This window comes from Dama dama, chromosome 5 (assembly GCF_033118175.1).
Source record: "Dama dama isolate Ldn47 chromosome 5, ASM3311817v1, whole genome shotgun sequence".
NCBI classification, from domain to species: Eukaryota; Metazoa; Chordata; class Mammalia; order Artiodactyla; family Cervidae; genus Dama; species Dama dama.
The window spans coordinates 121,456,537-121,480,753 of record NC_083685.1 but is presented as its reverse complement, the minus strand read 5'-3'; the positions used below and the strand labels follow the sequence as shown (position 1 = coordinate 121,480,753).

The following is a 24,217-nucleotide window of genomic DNA, read 5'->3' as shown; positions in this document are numbered from 1 at the left end:
GCAGAGGAACCAGAGATCAAATTGCCAACATCCGCTGGATCATCGAAAAAGCAAGGGAGTTCCAGAAAAACATCTATTTCTGCTTTATTGACTATGCCAAAGCCTTTGACTGTGTGGATCACAATAAACTGTGTGAAATTCTTCAAGAAATGGGCATGTCAGACCACCTGACCAGCCTCTTGAGAAGTCTATATGCAGGTCAGGAAGCAACAGTTAGAACTGGATATGGAACAACAGACTAGTTCTAAATAGGGAAAGGAGTATGTCAAGGCTGTAGATTGTCACCCTGCTTATTTAACTTATATGCAGAATACATCATGAGAAACGCTGGGCTGGAAGAAGCACAAGCTGGAATCAAGATTGCCGGGAGAAATATCAATAACCTCAGATATGCAGATGACACCACCCTATGGCAAAAAGTGAAGAAGAACTAAAGAGCCTCTTGATGAAAGTGAAAGAGGAGAGTGAAAAAGTTGACTTAAAGCTCAACATTCAGAAAATGAAGATCATAGCTTCTGGTCCCATCACTTCATGGGAAATAGATGGGGAAACAGTGGAAACAAGGTCAGGCTTTATTTTTCTGGCCTCCAAAATCACTGCAGATTGTGACTGCAGCCATGAAATTAAAAGACGCTTGCTCCTTGGGAGAAAAGTTATGACCAACCTAGACAGCATATTAAAAAGCAGAGACATTACTTTGCCAACAAAGGTCCATCTAGTCAAGGCTATGGTTTTTCCAGTGGTCATGTATGGATGTGAGAGTTGGACTGTGAAGAAAGCTGAGCGCCGAAGAATTGATGCTTTTGAACTGTGGTGTTGGAGAAGACTCTTTTGAGAGTCCCTTGGACTGCAAGGAGATCCAACCAGTCCATCTTAAAGGAGATCAGTCCTGGGTGTTCATTGGAAGGACTGATGTTGAAGCTGAAACTCCAATACTTTGGCCACCTCATGCGAAGAGTTGACTCATTGGAAAAGACGCTGATGCTGGGAGGGATTGGGGGCAGGAGGAGAAGGGGACGACAGGATGAGATGGCTGGATGGCATCACCGACTTGATGGACATGAGTTTGGGTAAACTCCGGGAGTTGGTGATGAACAGGGAGGCCTGGCATGCTGCGGTTCATGGAGTCGCAAAGAGTCTGACACGACTGAGCGACTGAACTGAACCGAACTGAATGTACAACATGGTGATTCTTGTTGATAATACTATATTGTTTACTTAAAAGTTGCTCAGAGATTAAATCTTAATGATTCTCATCACAGAAAAGAAATGGTAACTATATGACACAATGGATGCAGGTATCAAGTATTGTTACTGTGGTAATCATTTTGCAGTATGTAAGTATATCAAATCAACCCTAAACTTACAGTGTCATATGCCATATTTCAATAAAGCTGGAAAATCCTTAATTCTTTTTTTTTAACTTTTTATTTTGTATTGGGGTATAGCAGATTAACAGTGTGGGGATGGTTTCAGGTGAACAGTGAAGGGACTCAGCCATACATATACATGTATTGAAAATGCTTAATTCTTGCTGAATTTTTTTATTATTGTGGTAAAATATACAGAACCTACAATTTACCATTTTAATCATTTTAAGTGTATACCACCACAACAGTGGTGTTAAATACATTCACTCTGTTGTGCGACCAATACCTCCATTCATCTCCAGAAACTTCATCTTGTAAAACTGAAACTGTGTTCTCAATAGTCAGTAGTCTATTCTCCCACCAACACCAGTCCCTGGTCCCCACTACTCTGCTGTCTCTATGAATCTGACTTCTCTAGGGACCTGACATAAGTGGAATCAAATTATTTGTTCATTTGTGAGTGGGTGATTTCACTGAGCATCTTGTCCTCGGAGTTCATCCATGTTGCTGAATTCTTAGTATATTATTGTTTACTTCTTATTTGATTGAGTTGTTGGCATTTCAGTTATTTTTGAAATCAGAACTTTCTAGATCCCTTCTAACATAATTTTAATTAACTTTGTCTCTTTTACCTATCTCCCTGCTGCCCTTTTTTTCTGTTCCAATTTTCCCTTATAAGGATACAATTACTCCAGCTAATGGAAAAAAACAGATATTTGCTGAATGTGGATAAGTATCTATTCCGATCCTGGTTCAGTTTGCTTCCTCTGAGTAACTTGGCTTCTTACATGGGACACCTCATCGATTACCTGAGTCAGTGTCCCCCTTGTGTCCTGGACTGTCTTCTAGGGACTTGGTACCGTCTGAACGGACTTCAGGAAATCTCTCCAAGAAACCTCGAGGTTTGTTGTCTGGAATCAGCTCTTGAGACCTTGCTTAACAAAAGCAGGTCAAAAACTAATCAGTCAGAGTTTGTGATTCTCCTTTTCTGAAAACCTGACCTGGTAAAGCACTTAGATATAAGAGAACTGGGAAGGGTCAATATTTCTTAGGGTAAGGGGTTAATTTACTTGAGTTTATTCTGTTTCAGTAAACAAAATTCAATAAAACAACAGCCTTTGGATATGTGAGATTGTGCAAGTCAGGGTTAGAAGTTATCCTGCATGCTGGTCCACTTCCGAATTGCTATTGTCCTTTCCCATTTTGGGGAGGAAAAAATGGTTTAATTTTAAATCCTAAGTTTTATTTGTAAGAGGTATAAGATTAGTACTTGAGCCCCTTAAAGCTTGTTTATAGAAAGAAAATTATTATGCCTTATTATTTTGGGGTGTTTTTTTTTTTTTTTTTTGGTTCTGTTTTAACAAAGATTAGTGGCATCATGATTAAATCTTCCCTTTTTTCTTTTCTTCCCCACCCTAGAGTATTGAGAATACTTTGAAAATGCTGTTGTGCCTTCTGGATATTTATCAGGAAAAGTAAGTAGAAAAGTAAAAGGTAATCTCTCTTGTACAAGGTTATCCCTTATGATTGGGTTTATGCCATAGTTGCTGTCATTAATGTAAGGCCATAAATTAATATATATTCCACTTCTTTTTTCAAGGTATTGATGTAATCATCCTACTTTTTTAAAAAGGGAAAAGTATAGAAATCAGGTGCTAACATTTCAGTTTATTTTCATCTGATTTTTTTCCTGTGCACTTTTGTCATTTATTTTTAAGTGATTATCATCATATTACATATTCATGCTTGTGTCCTGCATCTTATCAGCATTTAGTCTTCAGATTTTTTTTTGCAAGTCAGAGAAGCTGAAAATAAATACAAAGGTAGCTTTCCGTAATGATCTGAAATCATTTGCTTCTGCAAATATGTGTGAGCTCTGACACCCTGGAGGCGCAGTGTACAAAATGAACAAATGTGGGAGGTAACTTTTTAGCTTCTCAGAGCACTGCCAGGATCGCCTCACCTGAATTCTTAGAGTGTTCAGGATGGAGGTGGGAGTGTCAGATCTGCATTAACGCCAAGCACCTGGGACTTCATGGACCCCATCTAATTCTGTGTATTACAGAATCGCCCCAGTAATTCCTGTCTCTTGCCACCTTCTAAACCCTCCTGATCAGCTCCCTACCTTTCAGCTCTGGTCATGTATCAGCCAATAAGCAGGTCCACTCAGAGCTGAAAGAAATTTCATGCACAGGACATATGCTTCTAGCATTTTTTTTTTTCCCTCCCTGTAGCTTACTGATTCTTTTTTAAAAAATTGTATGGTATTTGAATCTTTGGTAATATCCATCCTTAAGATTATTTTCAAACAAAGGAATGCACTTGGAAATAATTTAACTTGCTTTTGTTAAAATAGTTCAGACCATGGAGGCATACCAAAAAGACTTTTTTTCCTTTTTATCTTAGTCACAAATTCAAAATTAATGGAAATGTTCTGGATGTTATCCTATATGGGATCAAGTACATGCCTTCCTTGTAGGCGTTTTAAAGGGAAGGAACTTGTCATGAATAATGGGTACTGTTTTCGAATTCCTCCTACATTACTTCATTCATTTCTCTCAACTCTTTGTGGGTTAGGATTCTTGAGGAGCCCTTGATACAGTCCTACTTGACTGTGTGCCTGAAACTTCACGAAACTACCTGCAGAATATCAAAAGCCCACACGTTTTATGAGATGCCTGCCTTATCTGCTGAGATTGTTTGCAGAATTATTATACTTAAACCTGTAGTGGTAAGTGGAACATGTACACATAATGCCATACCCAGCAGAGCTATGGAACCTGAGTCATCCTCTATTCAAAAAGGAGATAGAAAAAAAAAAAAAGGAGCTAGGCTGAGTCTAGGATTGTGGGATGACAGAACGGCTGATTCCGCCTTCAGGTGTGTCAGTACATACCTGATGTGGGTTTTGTTCTGCTCATGAGGCTATTTTGGTGAGCCAGGGTCTGCATGCTTGCCCCCAGGGCTTATGTTAGAGGGAAGAACGGAGAAAGGAGGCAGTGCAGAAGTTCAAGTGTAGAGTATCAGCTGTGACTGGGTAAATTCAAGAGCCCGCAAGTGGCCAGGACTTCAAGCAAGAATCTCCCCACCCAAATGCATGTTCATGCCTAATCTTTCCCACCTGGGCCTTTTTCCTGTTCACTGAAACTCAAATACAGTAGCAAGGTCCACACACCCCAGTGCACACCTCAGAGCCTTTCCACACAAGCACCACCTCCCGAATTAAGCTGTAGGAACAATCCAGAGTTCTGTGCCCCCTCCTTCCACACCTCCCAGTGGTAAGCACTCTCCTGGTTAGTACCATCACAAGTCAGTTTTACCTGTCTTGGAACTCTGTCCTTTTTTGTGTCTGGCTTTCATCGCTCCTCGCATCTCTGAGATCCATCTGTGCAGTTGCATGTGTCCACAGCTCATTTTTTCCCATTGTTGTGTGATCTTCACCCGGTTGAGTTTGAGCTTCCACATGAAGGTGATAGGTGATTTCCTATTTAGACCGACCATTTGACAAGTCATAACTGTGATGTTAGTGATATAATTAAGTGTGTATTTTATCTTTGTTCCTTTTAGCTTTTCTTTTTTAAAAAAATACCAAGGGAACATTTAAAAATAAACATTGGTAGGATGATTGCTTTTTCCTGAAGTGGATATTATTTAAACCATCCTATGCAGGTGCCAACTTCTAGATAAACTGTGTTCAAGAAATGTGAAATTTGTTAGTTACTTACGGTATATGTCCCTGCAGAAATAACTATCTTGAATGTTGGTTGGGATTGCAGATTAGTGTAACCACAGTCTGGACCAAATTCTCTACCTGTGCCATAAAAAGAAAAAGCTTTGCAAAACTGAAATTAAATAAAAGCAAAGTATATGAAGAGGTTCTGAAAAGCTTTTGGTTATGTGCCAACATAAAGGGTTGATAGGATTGACAGGATATCAGGTGGAGAAAAACAAGGAGGAAAGGCGAAAGTTTTAGAGAAGATTTTTAGGCTTGGGTTGTTCACTTACAGCCCATCATCTGCTGGTTGCAGGGCAAACCCAGATGGAGAAGAGAGGTGCCTGGCAGCAGGGATGCATAGGAGGGGGCAGTCCAGTGAGCACATAATTGCAGCACAGTGGGTTAATACTAAACTGGAATGTCCATAAGGTGCCCTGGGAACACGGGGCCTTTGGAGGGGCTGGCGTTCCCACAGAATGAGAGAGCAGCGTGTGCGTGTCAGGGAGGAGAGGATCCTGCTGCTCTGCAGGTAGGCTAGCATGGCTGGAGATGGAGCCTGGGTCTAGGCTAGGCCAGACTGCAGATGGCACGCACACCCTGCTAAAGTTTCCGGATCATTTGAGAAGTTGCTGGCCCATTTGGTGACTTTCACTTTGGGCCAGCATGTCCCATTTTCAGCTGAGAACTGTTGCTGACCCATACCACCCATATCCTGTGTGCTATTCTGCCAGCATAGCTGTACCCCTGCCCACACATAACCCAGCCTACCCCTCACACTCTGCCCAGAGCTCCCTGAATCTTTCAGGGGAGAACCTGTCCCTCCACACACACACCCAAGACTGGGTACAGCACCCTTTGTGTGTTAGTTGCTTAGTTGTGTCTGACTCTTTGTGACTCCTTGGACTGTAGCCGCTAGGCTACTCTGTCCATGAAATTCTCCAGGCAAGAATACTGGAATGGGTTGCCATTTCCTTCTCCAGGGGATCTTACTGACCCAGGGATCGAACCTGGGTCTTCTGCTTTGCAGGCAGATTCTTTACTATCTGAGCTATAGGGAAATCCCGAGCACCCTTTATGTGCCTTTCCTATCTTGTTACTTGCCCTGTTTACTGATTGTACTGGTCTCCCACTTAGCAATCAGCTCCTTGGGCAGCCGCCTCACTATGATGTCTCTAGCCCTTGGGCCAACCGTCTCTGGAAGGAGGGAGTGACACCAGAGATCCAGTTTGGGGGGCCTTGACACTTACACAATCTGTGGGACTCGGTTGAAGCAAAAGAGATTACACATCAGAACTGGGAGAGGCCTCTTTCTAAGTGGGGCTGATGGCTGAATCCACTTTGTGGTAAAGATGCTTCTGATGAGAAAGGGAAGGAGAGCAGGAAAGAGGCATCCCCATCCCTAGAGACCTTGACCCCCAGGAAAAGGGGCTTTTCAGGAGGTGGGAATGAATGGAGAACCGCAAGGAAAGAGCACCAGGGTAGGGATTTGGGTTTCCTCCTGGCCCTAGCATGTCACTCGGGGACAGGGTTTACACGAGCTTGGCTTTCTGAGCTGCTGGAAGCTCTGAGCCCGTGGTGCACCCTTCTCCCTTGTCTGTCGGCTCAGAAACCAGGAGGTTACTGGTTGGTGAGGCAGCATCGCCTCTGTTACAGTTACCTGGGGTCACTTGAGGGCGCGTCCATGCCACTGCTTCTCCTACCTGGACCCCCATGCTGTCCACCCAGAGTGAACCTGAAACGCCAGGGAAATGAAAGTGCTGTGAATATGCAGGCTCTGCCGTGTGCATAGGTGGCGTCAGCCGCAGAGGCGGGTGGAGAAGTATCTGGATGATCCTTTGGGTCTGCCATGTGGGGTCGATTCAACTCCGTCTCTCTCTTGCGGTGACAGGATTCAGCAGGAGGGCCAGGAGATGAAACTGGAAAGAAGAATTCAGTAAAAACGGTCTTCCAGGGGACCCTCGCTGCTACAAAATCTTGGCTTCGGAAAATGTTTAAAAAGAGCATGTTCCAGACTGGGTATTTTTATTTTTCACCTGTCACGTTCACTTACAGAGAGGAGATTGAGGTAAGCCAGTCCAGTGCAGGGGACACTGGGGTCTCCTCTGCAGAATGGACAGCTGCTCCCCTAACAGCTGAGGGGCCTGAGGGCATGGACTCCCTGGCGGGTGGACTGTGGTCCCCACATCAGTGGTGAGGCGGCGGGATGGGGGGACAGAGCTTGTTGGGACATGGTGGCCGGTGGGGAAGGGCAGTCACGTCTAATGCTGTGCTCAGGTTATGATTTGACAGTAGAAAATAAGATGAGAACAAGGCTTCCATAAAAGGGAATCTGGGCCGAGCAGCATCTGAACGTGAGGAAATTAGAAATCAGACCTAAAAGGTACGGAGGCAGGGAGAGCTTCCAGAAATTGAGATGTGGACAGAATCTTATGCTGGGAAGGAGGAGGAGGAAGGGCCTAAAGACTTGGCTCCAGGACAAAGTTCTAGAAAATGACATGAACAAACCAAGCATGTGGCCCTCTGACTTAGGCTGTTGTCTTCCAGGGATACTTTAATGAGATCATCATAAAATCACATCCCTGAAACTGTGCATGAACAAAAACAGATAACTCTCACTACATCTCAGTCTTATTCAGACATATTACCTGTCCACACCAGGGGGAGAGGATCATTGATCCAAACACCCAGAGCCCAGAACATCAGTATTCTGGCTTAGATGATAAAGAATCTGCCTGCAAATGTAGGAGACCTGGGCTTGATCCCTGGTTTGGGAAGATCCCCTGGAGAAAGGAATGGCAACCACTCCAGTATTCTTGCCTGGAGAATTCCATAGACAGAGGAGCCTGGTGGGCTACAGTCCATGGGGTCGTATAGAGTTGGACATGACTGAACAACTAACACTTCACTTCAGAGCCCAGAACTCTGACCACTCACCCTCACAGGGACAGAGTCTAAGGTCAAAACAGAGAAAACATACATAAATCTTGAACTTGATTTGGAAGTTTTGTGGTTGGCAGTGGAATGTAGCAAGTCTAAAGCTATGTTTTGTGTACTGTAAGGCTGGGCAGAGGGACGCCAGTGTAGTTGCTATTGGAAGCTTGGGTTCTTTCTCATTGGAGGAGGGAACATATGGAGCAGGGGAGGGGAAAGGAAGTCTATGGTTTGAAAAGAGCTAGAGGTATAGTGTGAACTCATGATTTTAAAAGCAACATTTCCTAGCTCCATCCACTGAAAGGGCCTAGAGATGGTGACACCCAGGTCTGTGAGCACACCCAGCCATGAATTCTAAATGACATTCTCCCTAAAAAACAAAACAGAAAAATCCCTCTGCTTCTGGAAAGAATAGCAGATTCTAAAGGTGGGGCTGAAGAAGTGCATGGCCAGCCTGAAACACCTTGTATTACCATAAAGTAAAAGTACTTGAAACCAAGTGGTGACATTTCACAAGCAGACAGGACCCAGGTGATGTCCTAGGTTATACCCTGGAGGGCGAAAGAATGATTGTGGGGAAAAGTGGTGAAATCCAAATAAAGTTAGTGGTTTTGGTGATGGTAATCTATCAATGCTAATTTTGGTTTTCACAACTGTATTATGGCTTCGTAAAGTATTAGCACTTGGGTTAACTGGAACTCTCTGTACTATCTTTGCGATATTTCTGTTCATCTAAGATGATTACATTTTTTTTAAAAAAGCAACAGAAGCTGCCTGCAGGGGCTCTCACTAGCCAAATCTGAGGCAATTTGACTATGAAAATGAGTAATGGCCAGAAGAGTATTATACTGGAGATTATCATATTAAGTGAAGTAAGTCAGATGAAAAAAGGCAGATACTAAATACTATCACTTATATGCAGAATCTAAAATAGAACACATATACCATAACCTCAGATATGCAGATGACACCACCATTATGGCAGAAAGCGAAGAGGAACTAAAGAGCCACTTGATGAAAGTGAAAGAGGAGAGTGAAAAAGTTGGCTTAAAACTCAACATTCCAAAGACTAAGATCATGGCATCCAGTCCCATCACTTCATGGCAAATAGATGGGCAAACAATGGAAACAGTGCAGACTTTCTTTTCTTGGGCTCCAAAGTCACTGCAGATGGTGACTGCAACCATGAAATTAAAAGACGCTTGCTCCTTGGAAGAAAAACTGTGACCAACCTAGACAGCATATTAGAAAGCAGAGACATTACTTTACCAACAAAGGTCCATATAGTTAAAGCTATGGTTTTTCTATTAGTCATGTATGGATGTGAGAGTTGGGCCAGAAAGAAAGCTGAATGCCAAACAATTGATGCTTTGGAACTATGGTGTTGGAGAAGACTGTTGAGAGTCCCTTGGACAGCAAGGAGATCAAGCCAGTCAATTCTAAATGAAATCAGACTTGAATATTCATTGGAAGCACTGATGCTGAAACTGAAGCTCCAATACTTTGGCCACCTGATTCGATGACTCATGGGAAAAAATCCTGATGCTGGAAATGATTGACAGCAGGAGGGGAAGGGGATGATGATGAGATGGTTGGATGGCATCACCGACTGGATGGACAAAAGTTTGAGCAAGCTCCAGGAGTTGGTAATGGACAGGGAAGCCTGGTGTACTATAGTCCATGGGGTCATAAAGAGTCAGACACAACTGAGCGATTAAACTGAACTGAAAATAAAACACAAATGAACTTATTTATTAAACAGAGATAAACTCACAGGCATAGAGAATAGACCTGTTAGTTACCAAAAGGGAAAGGAGGTGGGAGAAGGATAAATTAAAGAGTTTGGTATTAACAGATACAAACTATTAACGTATAAAACAGATAAACAACAAGATCCTACTATATAGCACAAGGAACTATCTTCAGTATCCTGCAATAAACCATAATGGGAAAGCAAAAAAGTGTTTTCACTGTCATAAAGGAAGAAAGAAAAGGCTGGAGAACTCCCTGAGAAAGGAGACATGATAATGCCATGTGTCCCTCAGTTGGACACATTAATCATTAGTTGATTAATGAATAATGGCAAAATGTGAGCAGGGAGAAAGATGAGAAAGATGTCAACCCGAGTGAACGGGCCTCAGAGTGACACCTGAACTACTGTGTGTAGCAGAAGGGCCATGGGGTTGGGAATGCCTGTGCAGGACTTATGGGCCAAGGGGCACGGCATCTGCAACTCTGGTTCAGCGGAGACAATGCCTGTTTCTAGATAGACTAAAGGGAGCACAGAAGAGAAAGAGATAGAACAGCCACTTTAAATGTTGGGGAGTCTAGCTGAAGGTATATGGGTGTCCTTATGCTGTAATTGCAACTTTCTCTTAAGTTTGAAATTTTTTGAAATTAAAACAATGGAGGGAAATCCTTTCTGGATGAAGAGCAGTAGTGGACCGTAGTGGTGACCTGGTTCAGTCAGGACCCTTTGTTTTATGAGGCTAAAGTGGGTTGCCCTGACTTAGCAGTGACACAGCGGACAACTGGACAAAACTGAGTCTGAACCCATGTGTCCTCAAAGCATTGTGCTCTTTGACCGTAATTGCCTTCTTTTACAGAAATCCATGGTGGCATCTAGGAGTCTTAGTGGTTGTCCCTTATTTGTGGATTTTGCAGGTCTGGAGGCGACTGGTGGAAATAAACTTCCCCACGGAGTATGACTGGAAGGAATCCTTGCTGAGGGACATGGCAGGGAGGCTCAAACAGGTACTGAAAGGCAGGGGATGTTCTTTTTGGAACCAGATCACATGGACTAGCTAGTACATGTGATGCCTGCATTTGAATGGACAGGGCATGGGGTTCAGGTGACTGTTTCTGATTCAGCCTTAATAGTTTGACCATAGATGGTATCCCAGAAAAGAATAAGGGCACAGTTTCTGGCCACCAGGGGAACCCTTGCTTGTGTGAAGTTCAAATAGGCACTAACTAAGCCTATGTGCTTTTTGCTCTAAGTGGCCTGTTGGTGACAAGAGCCTTGTTAAACCCAGTGACAACTGGGGGAAACACGAAAGTGCTCCCCATTTTTAATTAAGGCCGGTGACCCTAGAAGATTCAGCTTTTTAAAAACACATGAGAGGCTTATGTGTAATTGTTAAATGGGTCTTTTTAGGAAAAGAGAAGCAAGAAAGAAATCTTTTCAAAAAGTTTACCTGTGTTTTGCGGGCTTGCCTGATAGCTCAGTTGGTAAACAATCTGCCTGCAATGCAGGAGCCCCCAGGTTGATTCCTGGGTCGGGAAGATCCGCTGGAGAAGGGATAGGCTACCCACTCCAGTTTTCTTGGGCTTCCCTTGTGGCTCAGCTGGTTAAGAATCTGCCTCCAATGCGGGAGACCTGGGTTCGATCCCTTGATTGGGAAGATCCCTTGGGAAAGGCTACCCACTGCAGTATTCTGGCCTGGAGAATTCCACGGACTGTGTAGTCAATGGGGTCGCAAAGAGTTGGACCCAACTGAGCGACTCTCACTTTCAGTTTCACCTGTTTTTTGCAAGCTGCTGTGCCAGATGCTTTTTCTGCTAAATAGGTATTTTGGCCTTTTTGGTCTAATGGTTAGAGGCGGGGAGGACATGCTTCTCGTGGGATGGGAAGAAGGCCACAGTAATGGGGAGCTGATACAACACTAGGAAAGTGAAAATTACTAGGGTGTTTTCATTGCACAGGGTCTGAGAGTGTAGCACCCCTAACCTCTCACACCCTTGTCTTCCCGTCTTGCAGGAGAGGCCTCTCTTCCAGATTTCTGCCTTCTGCAACTCTAGCTGGGTTGCTGCAGGTGCAGAAGACAGTGTGGCGAAATGCTTTGAGATGTGTGCCATTGAAGCCGTGGGCTCGGTCTGCCAGGTGAACGACCTTTCCCACTCAGGAACTGTATTTGCATGCATGCTTGTTTTCTGACATCACCAACCAAAGCCTATTAAGCACTGCTGTTTCCGAGACTCTGCACCAAAGCAAAGAATGGGCTCTGGGCATCCCCCTCCCCACCCTGAAATCCAGTGCTCTCTACCCATTCTGTAAAGTGCGTTCAGCTTCCTGCTTTTGTTTTGCATCAAGCAGCTCACATGTAACCTCCAGCAATCTTGCAGGCTTTTCCTAAATGCCTCATTATTATCATTGCCACTCACCCACCCTTGGTATTATCCCTTGCTTAGCATGCAGTAAAAGACCCCAAAGGTTAACAAGGCATTATGGAAGAAAAATGTTTAGAGTTGAAAAGATTTTATCAATTCACTTAGGAAGAGAATTAAAATGTGTGTTGTTTGTAGGCAACTTTAAAATAATTACAGTTAATAATACCAAAGTACCAATATTAATGGTTACTTGTATTATGTTTGATGTTTTTAATAATGTGAAAGTTCCAAGAAAAATGGCACTGAGCAAGAGAAAAGGGGGTAATTTGTGGGTTGTGTCAGTATCTCTGTGGGTACCTGTTTGCACATCCCCAGTGTTCAATCTTAAGGAGACAGTGGACAGGAAAATGGAAATGCCCTCAGAAAAGTTAAGTATTTTATTTACTCTTTTGGCTTTTTGAGGCATTGTAAAACTAGTTATGAGAGACACTGAAATGCTGTTGGGTAGGTAATTTGCTTCTTTGTTAAAAAATAAATCAACCATATAACCTTCTAAATATCCCTCTCTTTATTCATGTTTTTACAGTCTCAAACCAGTATCCTTGGGAAAATCTCTTATAATGACTTGCAAAAATGTGGCAACCTTGTGTCTGCTGTGATCACCAAGTCCTGGCCAACAAGTAGAGGGGAGTTTGTAGACGACTTGGGTGCGGTTTTGAATCACCTGCTCACATGGCCAGACATCAAGCACCTCTTCAAGTTATATGGTATGTTCATGGAGGGTGCTGGGAGCATCTGTTCAGTGGCACTTCCTGACTCAAGCGTGGCGGCAGAGTGTTTGACCTGTTAGTCAGTTAGATTGGGTTGATGTTTGTCAAAAGAAGCAGCTTGGACGGACAGACCCAGGAAGGCTCAGAGTATCTTGTATTATAATTGAGAACTAACACTGAAAGCCACCATTCATGGAATACCTGCTATACTCCAGCTACTGGGCTGACATAGTAACCTCAGACCAAGAGCTGAGGTGGAGAGTGTAATGTGACTTACCTAAGGTCTCACTGATTATAAGTGTTAAGGACTGAAATCCAAACCCAGTGTGTCTGTATCTCAAGCCCTGTCTTTCTTATTCTGAGATCCATGAAAATGTCCAGTCCAGTACTGGTGACCTTAGCAAAAACTAAGTACTGCCTGATTCTTGCACCCCTACCCTCCATGACCCCAGGGTTTGTGACCAAAGAGGGGAAACGTGTGTTGCCCTAAAAATGTTATATTCAGGTTTATGTGTGAGCCATAGATTCAGATCTAATGGACAAGCACCACAGATTATTGTGAGTGTCAATTTCATCAAATTACTGAGACGGTCTTAAAAAAAAATACTCAAGTTCCTCTCAAGCCAGAGTTGTTGTAGTGATCAGATAAGAAGATGGACTTGGCTCTTCTTGTTCTGTTGTTGTCTGTTAAAAGCTACTCACTTGAAAATATTCCATTTGTGTCTTTTAAATTAACAAACCTCATATTTTAGAGCAGTTTTAAGTTGACAGAAAAATTAAGCAGAAAAAAAAAAAGAAAAGAAAAATTAAGCAGAAAGTACAGAGTATTCCCATTTCTACCCACTCAACACACACAATTTCCTCTATTATTAATGATTTGCTTCAGTACCATTGTTATAACTAATGAGCCAATATTGATATGTTATTAGTAAGTAAAGTCCAGTGTTTACATTAGGGTTTTACTCCTCTACTTTCTGTGGATTTTGACAAATGTTTAAATAACGCTGTGCATCCACTATTACCATATCCTACGGAACAGTTTCACTGCCCTCAAACTTCCTTGTTTTCCAGCAGTTCATCCCTTCCCTCTGCTCTCCTATACAGTTGTGCCTTTTTCCAGAAAGGGATATGGTTGGAATCATACTCTCTGTTGCCTTTTTAGATTGGCTTCTTTTACTTAACAATATGCATCAAAGGTTCCTTTTAGTAGCTCACTTCTTAAACCACTGAATAATATTCACTTGTGTGGGTGGACTATGGTTTGTCCAGTCACCTACTGAAGAACATCTTGGGTACTTCCAAGATTTTGCAATTGTGAATAAAGCCTCTATATTTGCTTTTAATGACATGACCCAAATGTATGATCCTAATATTACTGGGAAAGAAAATTTCTGGTGGTTCAACTAAGCATGTTTGAAAATCCTGCCCTCTAAAGAATGTGAGAAATATACCTAGGAATACAGAATGACTTTGCTTTATTATATGAAAGTTGGGGCAGAGCAATAGGAGGTTACTGGAAATCCATTAATGTGGGAAGGAAGTGGGGTGCCTACCGTTTTAACTCTCTTCTTAACTTGGTCAGGAACCAACGAGGAAATATTAGCAAATATTACCAAGGAAGGCAAGAAGTTGATGGCCACTGCGGACTCTGTGTTGACAAAAGTTACAAATGGTCTCATCAATGGAACAATTTTAGTTGGGCACCTGGAGCTGATCCTAGAACACATGGATCGGTTCCTTGACATCTGGCAGTTACGTAAGTATCACTTTGAGATGTGAACTTCAGACTCCTGAGGAGTTGGGAGCTCAGAAGCATCTCTCTTTGCCTGTGTGTCTTATAGAGAGGTGATCTTTCTCATCTTTATGATGGCTTCTCTCTCCAGGAAGTTGTCATGGGACGGCTTCTAATCCTCAGGAAAATTAGGGGAAGTGATAAAATACTGACCACGTCAGAATACTGGTTGTTTTTATTCCTCCTGACTGACACTGGGACGTCTTGGAGTAGCCGTTCATACAGCCTCCGGCATCACCGTCCCACAGCCCAGCATGTTGAGGACGTTCACGGGAGGTTCGAGAAATGGCTTGACACAAAATGGGTATTTGTTATTTCTACTGACTTCCTTTCCTTTCTTTTTTTTTTCCAGAGAGTAAAAGTTCTTTAATCCAAGACAGAAAACAAACTATGAAGGAAGTGCTGAGTCTGAGGAAGAATGAACTATTCACTCTAAACAAAGAGAAGACAAATGTTGACTCTCTCCTGAAGTTGTGTGGCAGGGTAAAAGACATGATAAAAGGTGATATTCTTAAAGCATTAAAATAAACAAAATTGAAAGGTCCTCAGGGGAGAAGGGTCAAAGGAGAATATGATTAAAAACATATCAGAATAGAAGCCCTTCATCTTGGAGGGGGGAGGCTTTTTCTAATGTGTTAATTTTTAATAAAGTTAAAAATTTTCTGGTAATTACTGACATAGCTGTAAATAGCCTGCTTCTTGATTTTTCAGGTTTAAACATTATCATTTATGGAAAATTAGGATTTAGATTTCCTTGTTTTTCCAATTTCTGTCTTATACACTTAGCCTTTCCAATCTTACCTCCCTCCAATTTTATCATAATTTCATCAACCCTCAGGGTTTAAATGTCACGACTATGTAAATGCACTGTTTACACCCGAGCCATTATTCTTTCCCACTTCTTATGTAAACTTTCCTCTCTAGATTTAAAATTCTTATCTTTTCCTATGCTTTGTTTTCAATGTATTTACTTTTTAAATTCAATTCAGATTCTACCAACTGTTTGAATTTCCTCAAAAGGAGATCCATTTGCTTTTTCAGATAAAATCTCGCCAAACCAGAAATAAGCTATCCTAGGGGTATCTTGCCTCTCTTCTTGGCTGGATCTGTATCCTGGGTGTCATGGCTCCCTGCTCTCACTCCTGTGTTTTAGTGAAATACACACTCTGTTTCTCCTGAGTAAAGGGCCCAGGAGTTCTTGCCTGTCTGAAAACATCTGCCCTCATAGGAGATCTGTTGTTGGTGCAGATCTTACCTTCAGGATTTGGGGTTCTTGGCTCCATTGTGTTTGCAGGGTCACTGTTTAGAGTCAGTTGGGATTCTAATCCTTGTGGATGACATATTCTCTCCCTGGAAGCTCTTGAGATTTTTTTTTTTGGTCCCCCTTACTCTGAAATGTCATAATGATGTTCCTTGGAATGGATCTCTTTCCCATCTGCTGTACTGGTCATACTTAAGTGGGTCTTTTTAATCTAGAAATCTAAGTCCTTGAATTCTGGGGAAACTTCTTGTGTTAGTTAAGTGATTACTTTTTCTCTTGTTGGAATCCACAGTTGGATATTGGACCTCCTGGAGTAGTCATCTAATGTCCGTACATTTTCTCTCCTATTTTCCATGTCTTTTGTTTTGTTCTGTTTTCTGAACAATTTCTTAAGTTTTCTTTCTAAGCTTGCCATTAAATTTTTTACTTTTTCTTCTTACTTGTATTTAATTTACAAGAACTCTTTTTGCTTTGAGCTGTCCTTTTTCCATACTATTCTGTTCTGGTTCATGGTTATAGTATCATATCTTTCTGAGATTTTTTATATTTTTGATTTAGAGATTTTCTTTTTCTTAAATAGTTTCCTGTTTCCTCCAAGTTGCTTTTATCTCTTGGTATGTTTTAATGTCTATTTTTCATGTTTAAGGCTTTGCCCCTCTGTCTAGAATTCTTTTTGATCTGTTTATATTAAGAGAGGGGACTAACACCCTGGTGGGGGATTCTGAGGGTGGGGTGGCTAGGCTTTGAAATAGCCTGTATCTTTAGCGCCTCTCTCTTGGGCTGCTCAGATCACCAGTCTCTTGCCTGGAAGATATAGGGCTGCCTGCCAGGTCTCTAGGAGTCAAGACAGAAATGAGGGCTGGAAGGTTCTCAGCATCTAAGATGCGTATCTAGCGTCAGTCCTTCCTTCTACTCCCTGTGTCCTCTCTTCTCCTTTCTAGCTTCTCAAATTTAGTGGCACATACCAACTGTTAGCTTCCTGACGAAGGGTAGGTGTCTGGAAATGCCTTTGTTCTGCCGTGTACCCGAGACCGCCCCGAATTCAGAGAGCCGTCTGTGAGCCCTCTAGAGCCTCTCTAGAATATAAACTACCTGTTGCATGCCAGGGTGGAGGAGGTGCCTTCAGCCTGCTGATGGAATGTGTTGGGATGAAAAGGAGCCTGTTGGATGACTTGTTATGCAGACTTTCAGCCCAGTCCTCCTTATTTCATCACCACCTCCCAAATTCCAGCATCTGTGCAGCCAGGGTCTGTGCATGTGGGAAATTCGGTGATGACAGACACCTGGCAGAATCTCAGGTTTCCCCACTATGGGCTAAGACCCCAAGTTCTCAGGCTTGAAACACTGTTTACTCCCAGCACATCTGCTTTTCAAGTTCCAAAGTTGTGTTGCTGTGGTCTCCTTTTCTATACTTCCCAGCCCTGTTGCTTTATGGCTTTTGAAAAACAATCTCAGTTCTGTCATTGCAGCAGGATTTGGGGAGGGAGTGGAAACATGTGCAGATTTCAAACTGTCATCTTCACCCAGAAGTTGCAAAGCCTTCTTTGTCATGAAAACTGATGAGCAAGGCGAGGGTGGAGATTTAGGGACACTCACTGAGAACAAATGCCAGCAAGTGTATTCACTTGCATTTCCTTAAGAGCAACAAGGGGAGTGAAAACTGGGAAAGTAAATCAAAATGATATTGTGAGTAGAGTTTGACTTGACATTCTCTTATGGTTTCAAAAGTGGATTTTGGAGAGATTACTGAAAGACATTCGGAAGACCTCCGTGGGAAAAAGTTAAACCAAGTTGTGACAGTGACTTTGTCAGCCACCTCCCTTGACTCAAAGCGGACAACACATTATAACCTGAGCCCCGAAGTCCAAGAAATGGCCCAAAATGCATATTTGCTAAAGGACAGTCACATCTTCCAGATCTTCTGGGCAGAAGCTGCACAGGAGCTGAGTGAGCCAGAAGAGAACTTGGAAAGGGAGATATTTCAGCCTGAAGATGTGTATGAATGTTTATATTGTCCTTGTTTCAGAAGGTTTACAAAACTGTATCAGGATCTGATGTCAGGGGAGGTCACCTTTGGGGAAATTGATGACATCTTCAAGGACTTTGTGAATAACTACAGCGCCCTAACTGAAGACCTCCAGACCATGTGTGCTCTGTATCCCAGAGACCAGAAGGAGTGGATCAAGGAGAGAGTCCAGCAGATCAAGGAATACCATCACCTGCATCAGGCTGTTGACTCAGCCAAGGTCATCTGGAAGGTTAAAGAGACTTTGGGCCTGACTGGTGACTTCAGTGTTCTCCACACCTTACTGAGCTTTGTAAGCTTTACTGGGGACTCCTGGGGTTCGGGGTGGGGCGGTGGGGGCGAGATCCCAGATCTCTGGCTTTGAAAAACTGGGCAAGATGATTTCATAGCTTCCTTCAGGGTGATTTGTATTTTATTCAATGCCTGAATATGCCAAGGGCTTTGTTTTTACTTTTGTTTACCAGTAGTGTGACTGCTAGTGTCTATATAGAAGTTTGGTAGGAGGGACTATTGGGATGGTCAGCATAGTTCTGTTTGGGGGTTCAGAAGCCAGTTTCAGCCCACATACTGCCTTGTCTTGCAGACTGTCTTTGACAGCTTTCTCTGATGACTTTCTTAGACTGTCTTGGACAACTTTCGCCATGAAAAACTGGACCGTATCAACCAGCAAATTATCCGTGCCAAAAAGCTTCTGCAGGATATAGATGAGACTCGGTGTCAGTGTCTGAAGGAGCTGTCTCAGAGAAAGGAGTTCATTAGTTGGGTCCAGGAGGCTCTCAGAGGTACAGTCCATCACTCTGGTGGCCAGAAGGCTGGAGAGTATTTAGATCTTCATGGGGTAGTCTTCCTGAACTTCTGGGCAGTCACTCCCTCGATCATGTTCTGAATTTTTTACATTCAAACTTTTTAAATTGAAATGAATTTTACACCTAAGGGCTTCCCTCATGGCTCAGTCGCTAAAGAATCTGCCTGCAATTGCAGGAGACCGCAGTTCGATTCCTGGGTTGGGAATATCTGCTGGAGAAGGGCTAGGCCACCCACTCCAGTATTGTTGGGCTTCCGTTGTGGCTCAACTGGTAAAAAATCCACCTGCAATGTGGGAGACCAGGGTTTGATCCCTGGGTTGGGAAGATCCCCTGGAGAAGGGACAGACTACTCACTCCAGTATGCTGGCCTGGAGAATTCCATGGATTGTTTGGGGGTTATAGTCCATGGGATCGCAAAGAGTCGGACACGACTGAGCGACTTTCACTTCACTATTTTCCTTGTAGCATTACGTAAACTTAAGATACATGACACATTGCTTTAATACATTTATATCTTATGATTGCCATTGTAACTATAATTAGCCCTCCATCACCTCCCCTAATTCTCCTTTTATTTTAGTGATTGGAATAATTAAAATCTAGTCTCTTAGAAAATTTTCATCTGTATTCATTAGGTAAATGTGCAAGGTGTGCCTAGGTTTGTACATAGAATTTATATCAAGATAGTATCACTCATTTGCTGGTGTAAAAGCCATTTTCTTGGCTACTTTTTTTCCCTCTCACTCTGGATGCATGCTGTGAACAGCAGGCAATCATTTAAAAATTATGTCCCTTTAGTTTTTCCCTTTGGTTGATTTTTTTTTACTAGAAGCCAAGGCAGCCTTATCTTCTAGATGTAATTGCATCTACTTATCATTGCGCACAGGCTTGACAGTCTTTTTTGCTCTGTGGCTTGGGTGATTTTGGCAGAATTAATGCATGGAGGGAAGAAGGAGGCAGGAAAGAAGGAAGGTGGATGGTCTTGTTGTCCATGGACAGGGGATGGGCTGCATGTTTATCTTATCCCAGCTTCACTGCTTCATTTGATTAGTAAGCAGCTGTTGATTGTAGATGACTGTCAACATGTTATTCACCAGCTAAGCTTACTTTTAATAATGAAATGGCAATATTACATGGATTGCGTGAAATAAGACACACAAAAAAACCCATGCAATGCCCAGACATTGGTGTTGTTCAGTAAGGTCAGGTCTTGTTCAGCAGTATCAACATAAATGACTTGGCTTCTTTGGTGGCTCAGTGGTAAAGAATCTGCCTGCCAAGAAGGAGAGTAGGGTTCAATCCCTGGGTCGGGAAGATCCCCTGGAGAAGGAAATGGCGACACACTCCAGTATTCTTGCCTGGGAAATCCCATGGACAGAGGGGCCTGGCAGGCTAGTCCATGGGATTGCAAAAGAGTTGGATCCGACTTAGCCACTAAACAACAACATAAATGGCAAAAGAAAAAGTGCCCCAAGTTCTTATTGAAGCAGAGTGGGAAAACCCTAAAAGTCCACTATCCAGGTATAGCATCAGTAAGGAGCACTGTTCCAGATTGGGGGCTCCTGGCATCAGAGGGTGGCCCTGCATTCATCTACCCCTCCTGCCCCAGGCATCACCGAGCTGAAGGTGTTCGTGGACCTGGCCTCCATCTCTGCGGGGGAGAACGACATTGACGTGGACCGGGTGGCTTGCTTCCACGATGCTGTTCAGGGTTACGCGCCCCTGCTCTATGAGCTGGACACAAGTGCGGGTTTTGATGAGTTCATGCAACACCTGAGAGAGCTGTGGAAGGCTCTGGATAATGACCGCAACCTGCCCACGAAACTGGTGAGTCTTATTTCTGGCTCCAGAGCAGGTTAAGTTTAGTGAAGTGTCACTTAGAAACACTAGCGGCACGACTGCACACCCACATGGCAGGCTTTTAATGCAGCCTTTTAAAAGGATGTTTGAAAACAGTTTTTCTTCCCATATGGAAGCACTTTCTCTGTCCTATTGTTAGAAAACTGGATATAAAACTGCATGTAAATAAGAGTGATCTCTCTGGTGGAAATATATGGGAAAAAAGATTGAAAGGAAATGTGCTAAAATGTTACCAGTGGTTTTCTCTGAATGGAGGTAATTGTTAGTTAATATGCTATACATTTCGGTATTTTTCCATACTTTCCACAATTGGCACAGATTCATTTTTAATCAGAAAAGTAAACATTTCCATGTACATAAATCAGCTGCACCAGGGTTCCAGTAAGCCTGTAGTTCATAACTTGCCCAACAGGATGGCTGAGGCCCCTCTGGGGTGAGGGAGGGAACAGGAATGGCAGGAGCACACACAGCTCACATGCTTGTTTCAGTCAGCACTACCCCGGTTAGGGGCCCGGCTGACGGCCGCCTTCTCACAGAGAGCTGAGTTCATGCCTCTCGCTCCCCATCCACGGATCCAGGGCACTGGGTGGGAACACAGGGGAACAGTCCATTGCAGCAACAGCGCGTGACCCAGGAGGGAGAGCCAAAGCCCGTGGCAGTGGTAGGCAGCAGATGAGGGAGGCCTCCCCTGTGGGTGACGGCATTCTGGGCCAGAGAAGGGGAGGCGTTTGTCCCTGGGAGGCAGAGGTGGGGAGAGTTGCAGGAAGAAGATCACGCCTAAGCTTTGGCCCATTTTCTCTCCTTCTGTTCTGACAGCGTGACTCTGCCCGGAACCTCGAGTGGCTGAAGACAGTGAAGGAGAGTCATGGGTCTGTGGAGCTCTCGTCCCTGTCCCTGGCGACAGCGATCAACAGCAGAGGCATCTATGTGATCAAGGCTCCCACGGATGGCCAAAAGGTGAGCCTCACGTCGCAGGCACAGCTGCAGGAGGCTCTTAGGGCTGCTGTCGTCGGGGGGTTTCTGCCTCCCCAAATCGACCTCTGACTGTGCCCTGTTCCACAGATTTCCCCAGACACAGTTGTTCGTTTAATCCTTCCCGAGGGCCAGGGAGGCCATGAGGAGAAGCGAGAGTACTCTTTAGAAGAGCTGAAAGAACTTTTGAACAAATTGATGCTGATGTCTGGCAAGAAAGAACACAGCAATGCTGAAGTCGTAGAGGTATTTTCTGAGGTAAGGATTTGTATCTACGTAGGAGCAAGTGTCCTAATCCCATCTGTTTGGGCTGAGCACTCTCACTGCTGAGGTGCCTGGGAAGTCAGAAGGGATTGACTTTGTCTTTAATTCATAGGAATCACTCTGCTCTTAAAACTGTGGGGAGTAGAGCCAGTGGGTCTTGCAGAGTGCATGTATTTCGAATTCATGACCCAAAGAGATGTCCATTTGCTCCGTAAATCAGCAAGCATCCCCAAATACTTAAAGATGTAGTTGGACATTGTTCATCAAAATCCACAGTAACCACAATGGTAAAGGCATATTGGTTTATGTAACAGTCTTTCCTTTTGGTAACGAGTTTTTACTCTGTAAAGTTCATTTGTACTTTATAAATGATATCCTTTATCTTCACCATGTATTGCTTCCTGAGAAAGAGACTATGGAAATAAGAAAGGGAGACTTTCCATGATCAATCTCATGCTTGAGATCCCATGGTGAACCACGGAGGGCCATGAAGCCCAGCCCTTCAAATTATAACTCTGTTTGTGTTATTCTAGACTACATGTCCTCTCTCTGCAGGTGTTCTGCAACGTTCAGAGGCTTGTCCAGTCGTTTATAAACCTTTACTCTGCTGGAAACTTGCTGTTCAGGGCCTGGTCAGCCGAAGTGTACTGCACCCCCCTAAAGGGTGTCTCCATCCGGCTGGACTTCTGTCTGAGGCTAGTGGGCCCACTGGTGGAGGGCGGGCCAGTCGTCCAGCTGCTGGAAGCCCTCTGCCAGCAGCTGGAGGACTTCTTGGGCCACTGGGAGAGATTCGTGGCAGAGAAGCGAGCTGAGCACTTTTACCTCAACTACTACACCGCTGAGCAGCTGGTTTACCTGAGTTCGGAGCTCGGGGGGCAGACGCCCAGCGCCGCTGCCCTCACTATGCTGTCCTTCATCAAAGGCAGCTGCACCCCGGGGGATGTCTCGGAGGCCTGCAGGGGGCCCCGCGGAAGGGCCAGCAGCCACCAGGAGAGTACAGTGGTGGAAGACTTGCCACTGCTGCTCTTCTCTGAGCCCAGACTGGTGGACAAGCTGAGGGTCATCATGAAATGCTCGATGACATGCATGAGTGCCTTCCTGCCTCACTGCCTGGACCTGGACGCCCTTGGCCGCTGTCTGGCCCACCTGGCAAGGATGGCTGGACCCCCTGTGCAGCGGGAGCTCCCCCACGGCCTACAGGAGGGCCAGCCCAACCTCATCGTCTGTGGCCACTCTGAGGTGCTGCCAGCCGCCCTGGCCATCTACATGCGGACCCCACACCAGCCCCTGCCCACCTACGATGAAGTGCTGCTCTGCACCCCAGAAACCACGTTCGAGGAGGTGGCATTGCTCCTGCGTCGCTGCCTGACCCCAGGCTCCCAGGGACTCCGGGTCTATGGCCTGCTGTATGCGGACCAGCTGAGCTACGAGGTGGCCTGCCGGGCAGAGGCGCTCTTCCGGAGGCTGTGCACACAGCCCCACCGGACGCACTACCGGCTCGTGATGATCTGTGACTGTGAGCGGGAGCACTGCTACCTCCCCTCGGCCTTCAGCCAGCACAAGGTCCTCGTCACCCCCCAGGCGGCCCTCAAGGACATCCAGGCCTACCTGGCTTACCACTTCCGAGTCCCGGAACAGACACCGTCAGCTGCCACCGTGTTCCAGGACCGCATGTGTGTTGGGATCGTAGCCTCGGAGAGAGCGGGCGTAGGTAATAATGGCTGCTGAGTCCCCGGTCCCAGAGACCATCTGATAGCCCTTCCTTGTCCAGTGGGGAGTGAGGTGAGCTCAGATAAGCCCTTCTGCAGGTGGGGAACTGAGTCTCTGGAGGATTGACTCACCTGAAGTTACAGATCAGGCCCCGCACTGGAGCGGGACACTTTTCTCACCTGGTCCCAGCTTGGCTGAGCCATCTTCCTCCTTTAAACTGGCTTCTCTGCTGTTTTTTCTCTTTCTCTCTTTTTTAAGTCTGTTGACTACTTTGGGGTTGATGTGGGTTCTGAGCAGGACAAGGTATATTTCCTCTGTCTTGAGAAGAAACAGATGCCTCCACCTTCAGTCGCCATCATGATTTCCATTCTGTTGACTGCATCCCTTTATTGGTACTCCCTTCTGTCCAGCGACACTCGCTCCCCTCCCCCATGAAGCGAGCTCTGCTGTCCTGACCTCAGACTTAGTTCTCAGACTTAGTCCCAGGAAGCAGCAGGGCTATTGGGTGGGGAACAGCAAGGAAATTTGATGGCTTAAGTATGTATTCTTTAAGCTGATGTTAGGTTGCATCAGTTTTGAATTTTGTACAAAGAGAACTGATTTTCTAGACATTCTCATTCTTGATCTGCA

At 44.4% G+C, this 24,217-nt stretch overlaps 1 protein-coding gene across 2 annotated transcripts in view; it reads left to right on the top strand.

Moving 5' to 3' along the window:
- LOC133057722 (E3 ubiquitin-protein ligase RNF213-like) overlaps positions 1-24,217 on the top strand; it is a 124,456-nt gene that overhangs the window by 38,478 nt on the left and 61,761 nt on the right. For both annotated transcript variants that reach the window (XM_061144589.1, XM_061144588.1), the window contains 15 exons: positions 2,050-2,272; positions 2,790-2,845; positions 3,948-4,101; positions 6,974-7,150; positions 10,681-10,770; positions 11,777-11,899; positions 12,713-12,893; positions 14,479-14,652; positions 15,041-15,190; positions 17,678-18,267; positions 18,595-18,757; positions 20,391-20,608; positions 21,458-21,598; positions 21,704-21,871; positions 22,433-23,588. In XM_061144589.1, the coding sequence (XP_061000572.1) occupies positions 2,050-2,272; positions 2,790-2,845; positions 3,948-4,101; positions 6,974-7,150; positions 10,681-10,770; positions 11,777-11,899; positions 12,713-12,893; positions 14,479-14,652; positions 15,041-15,190; positions 17,678-18,267; positions 18,595-18,757; positions 20,391-20,608; positions 21,458-21,598; positions 21,704-21,871; positions 22,433-23,588 (3,764 nt within the window). The remainder of the gene's footprint in view (positions 1-2,049; positions 2,273-2,789; positions 2,846-3,947; positions 4,102-6,973; positions 7,151-10,680; positions 10,771-11,776; positions 11,900-12,712; positions 12,894-14,478; positions 14,653-15,040; positions 15,191-17,677; positions 18,268-18,594; positions 18,758-20,390; positions 20,609-21,457; positions 21,599-21,703; positions 21,872-22,432; positions 23,589-24,217) is intronic.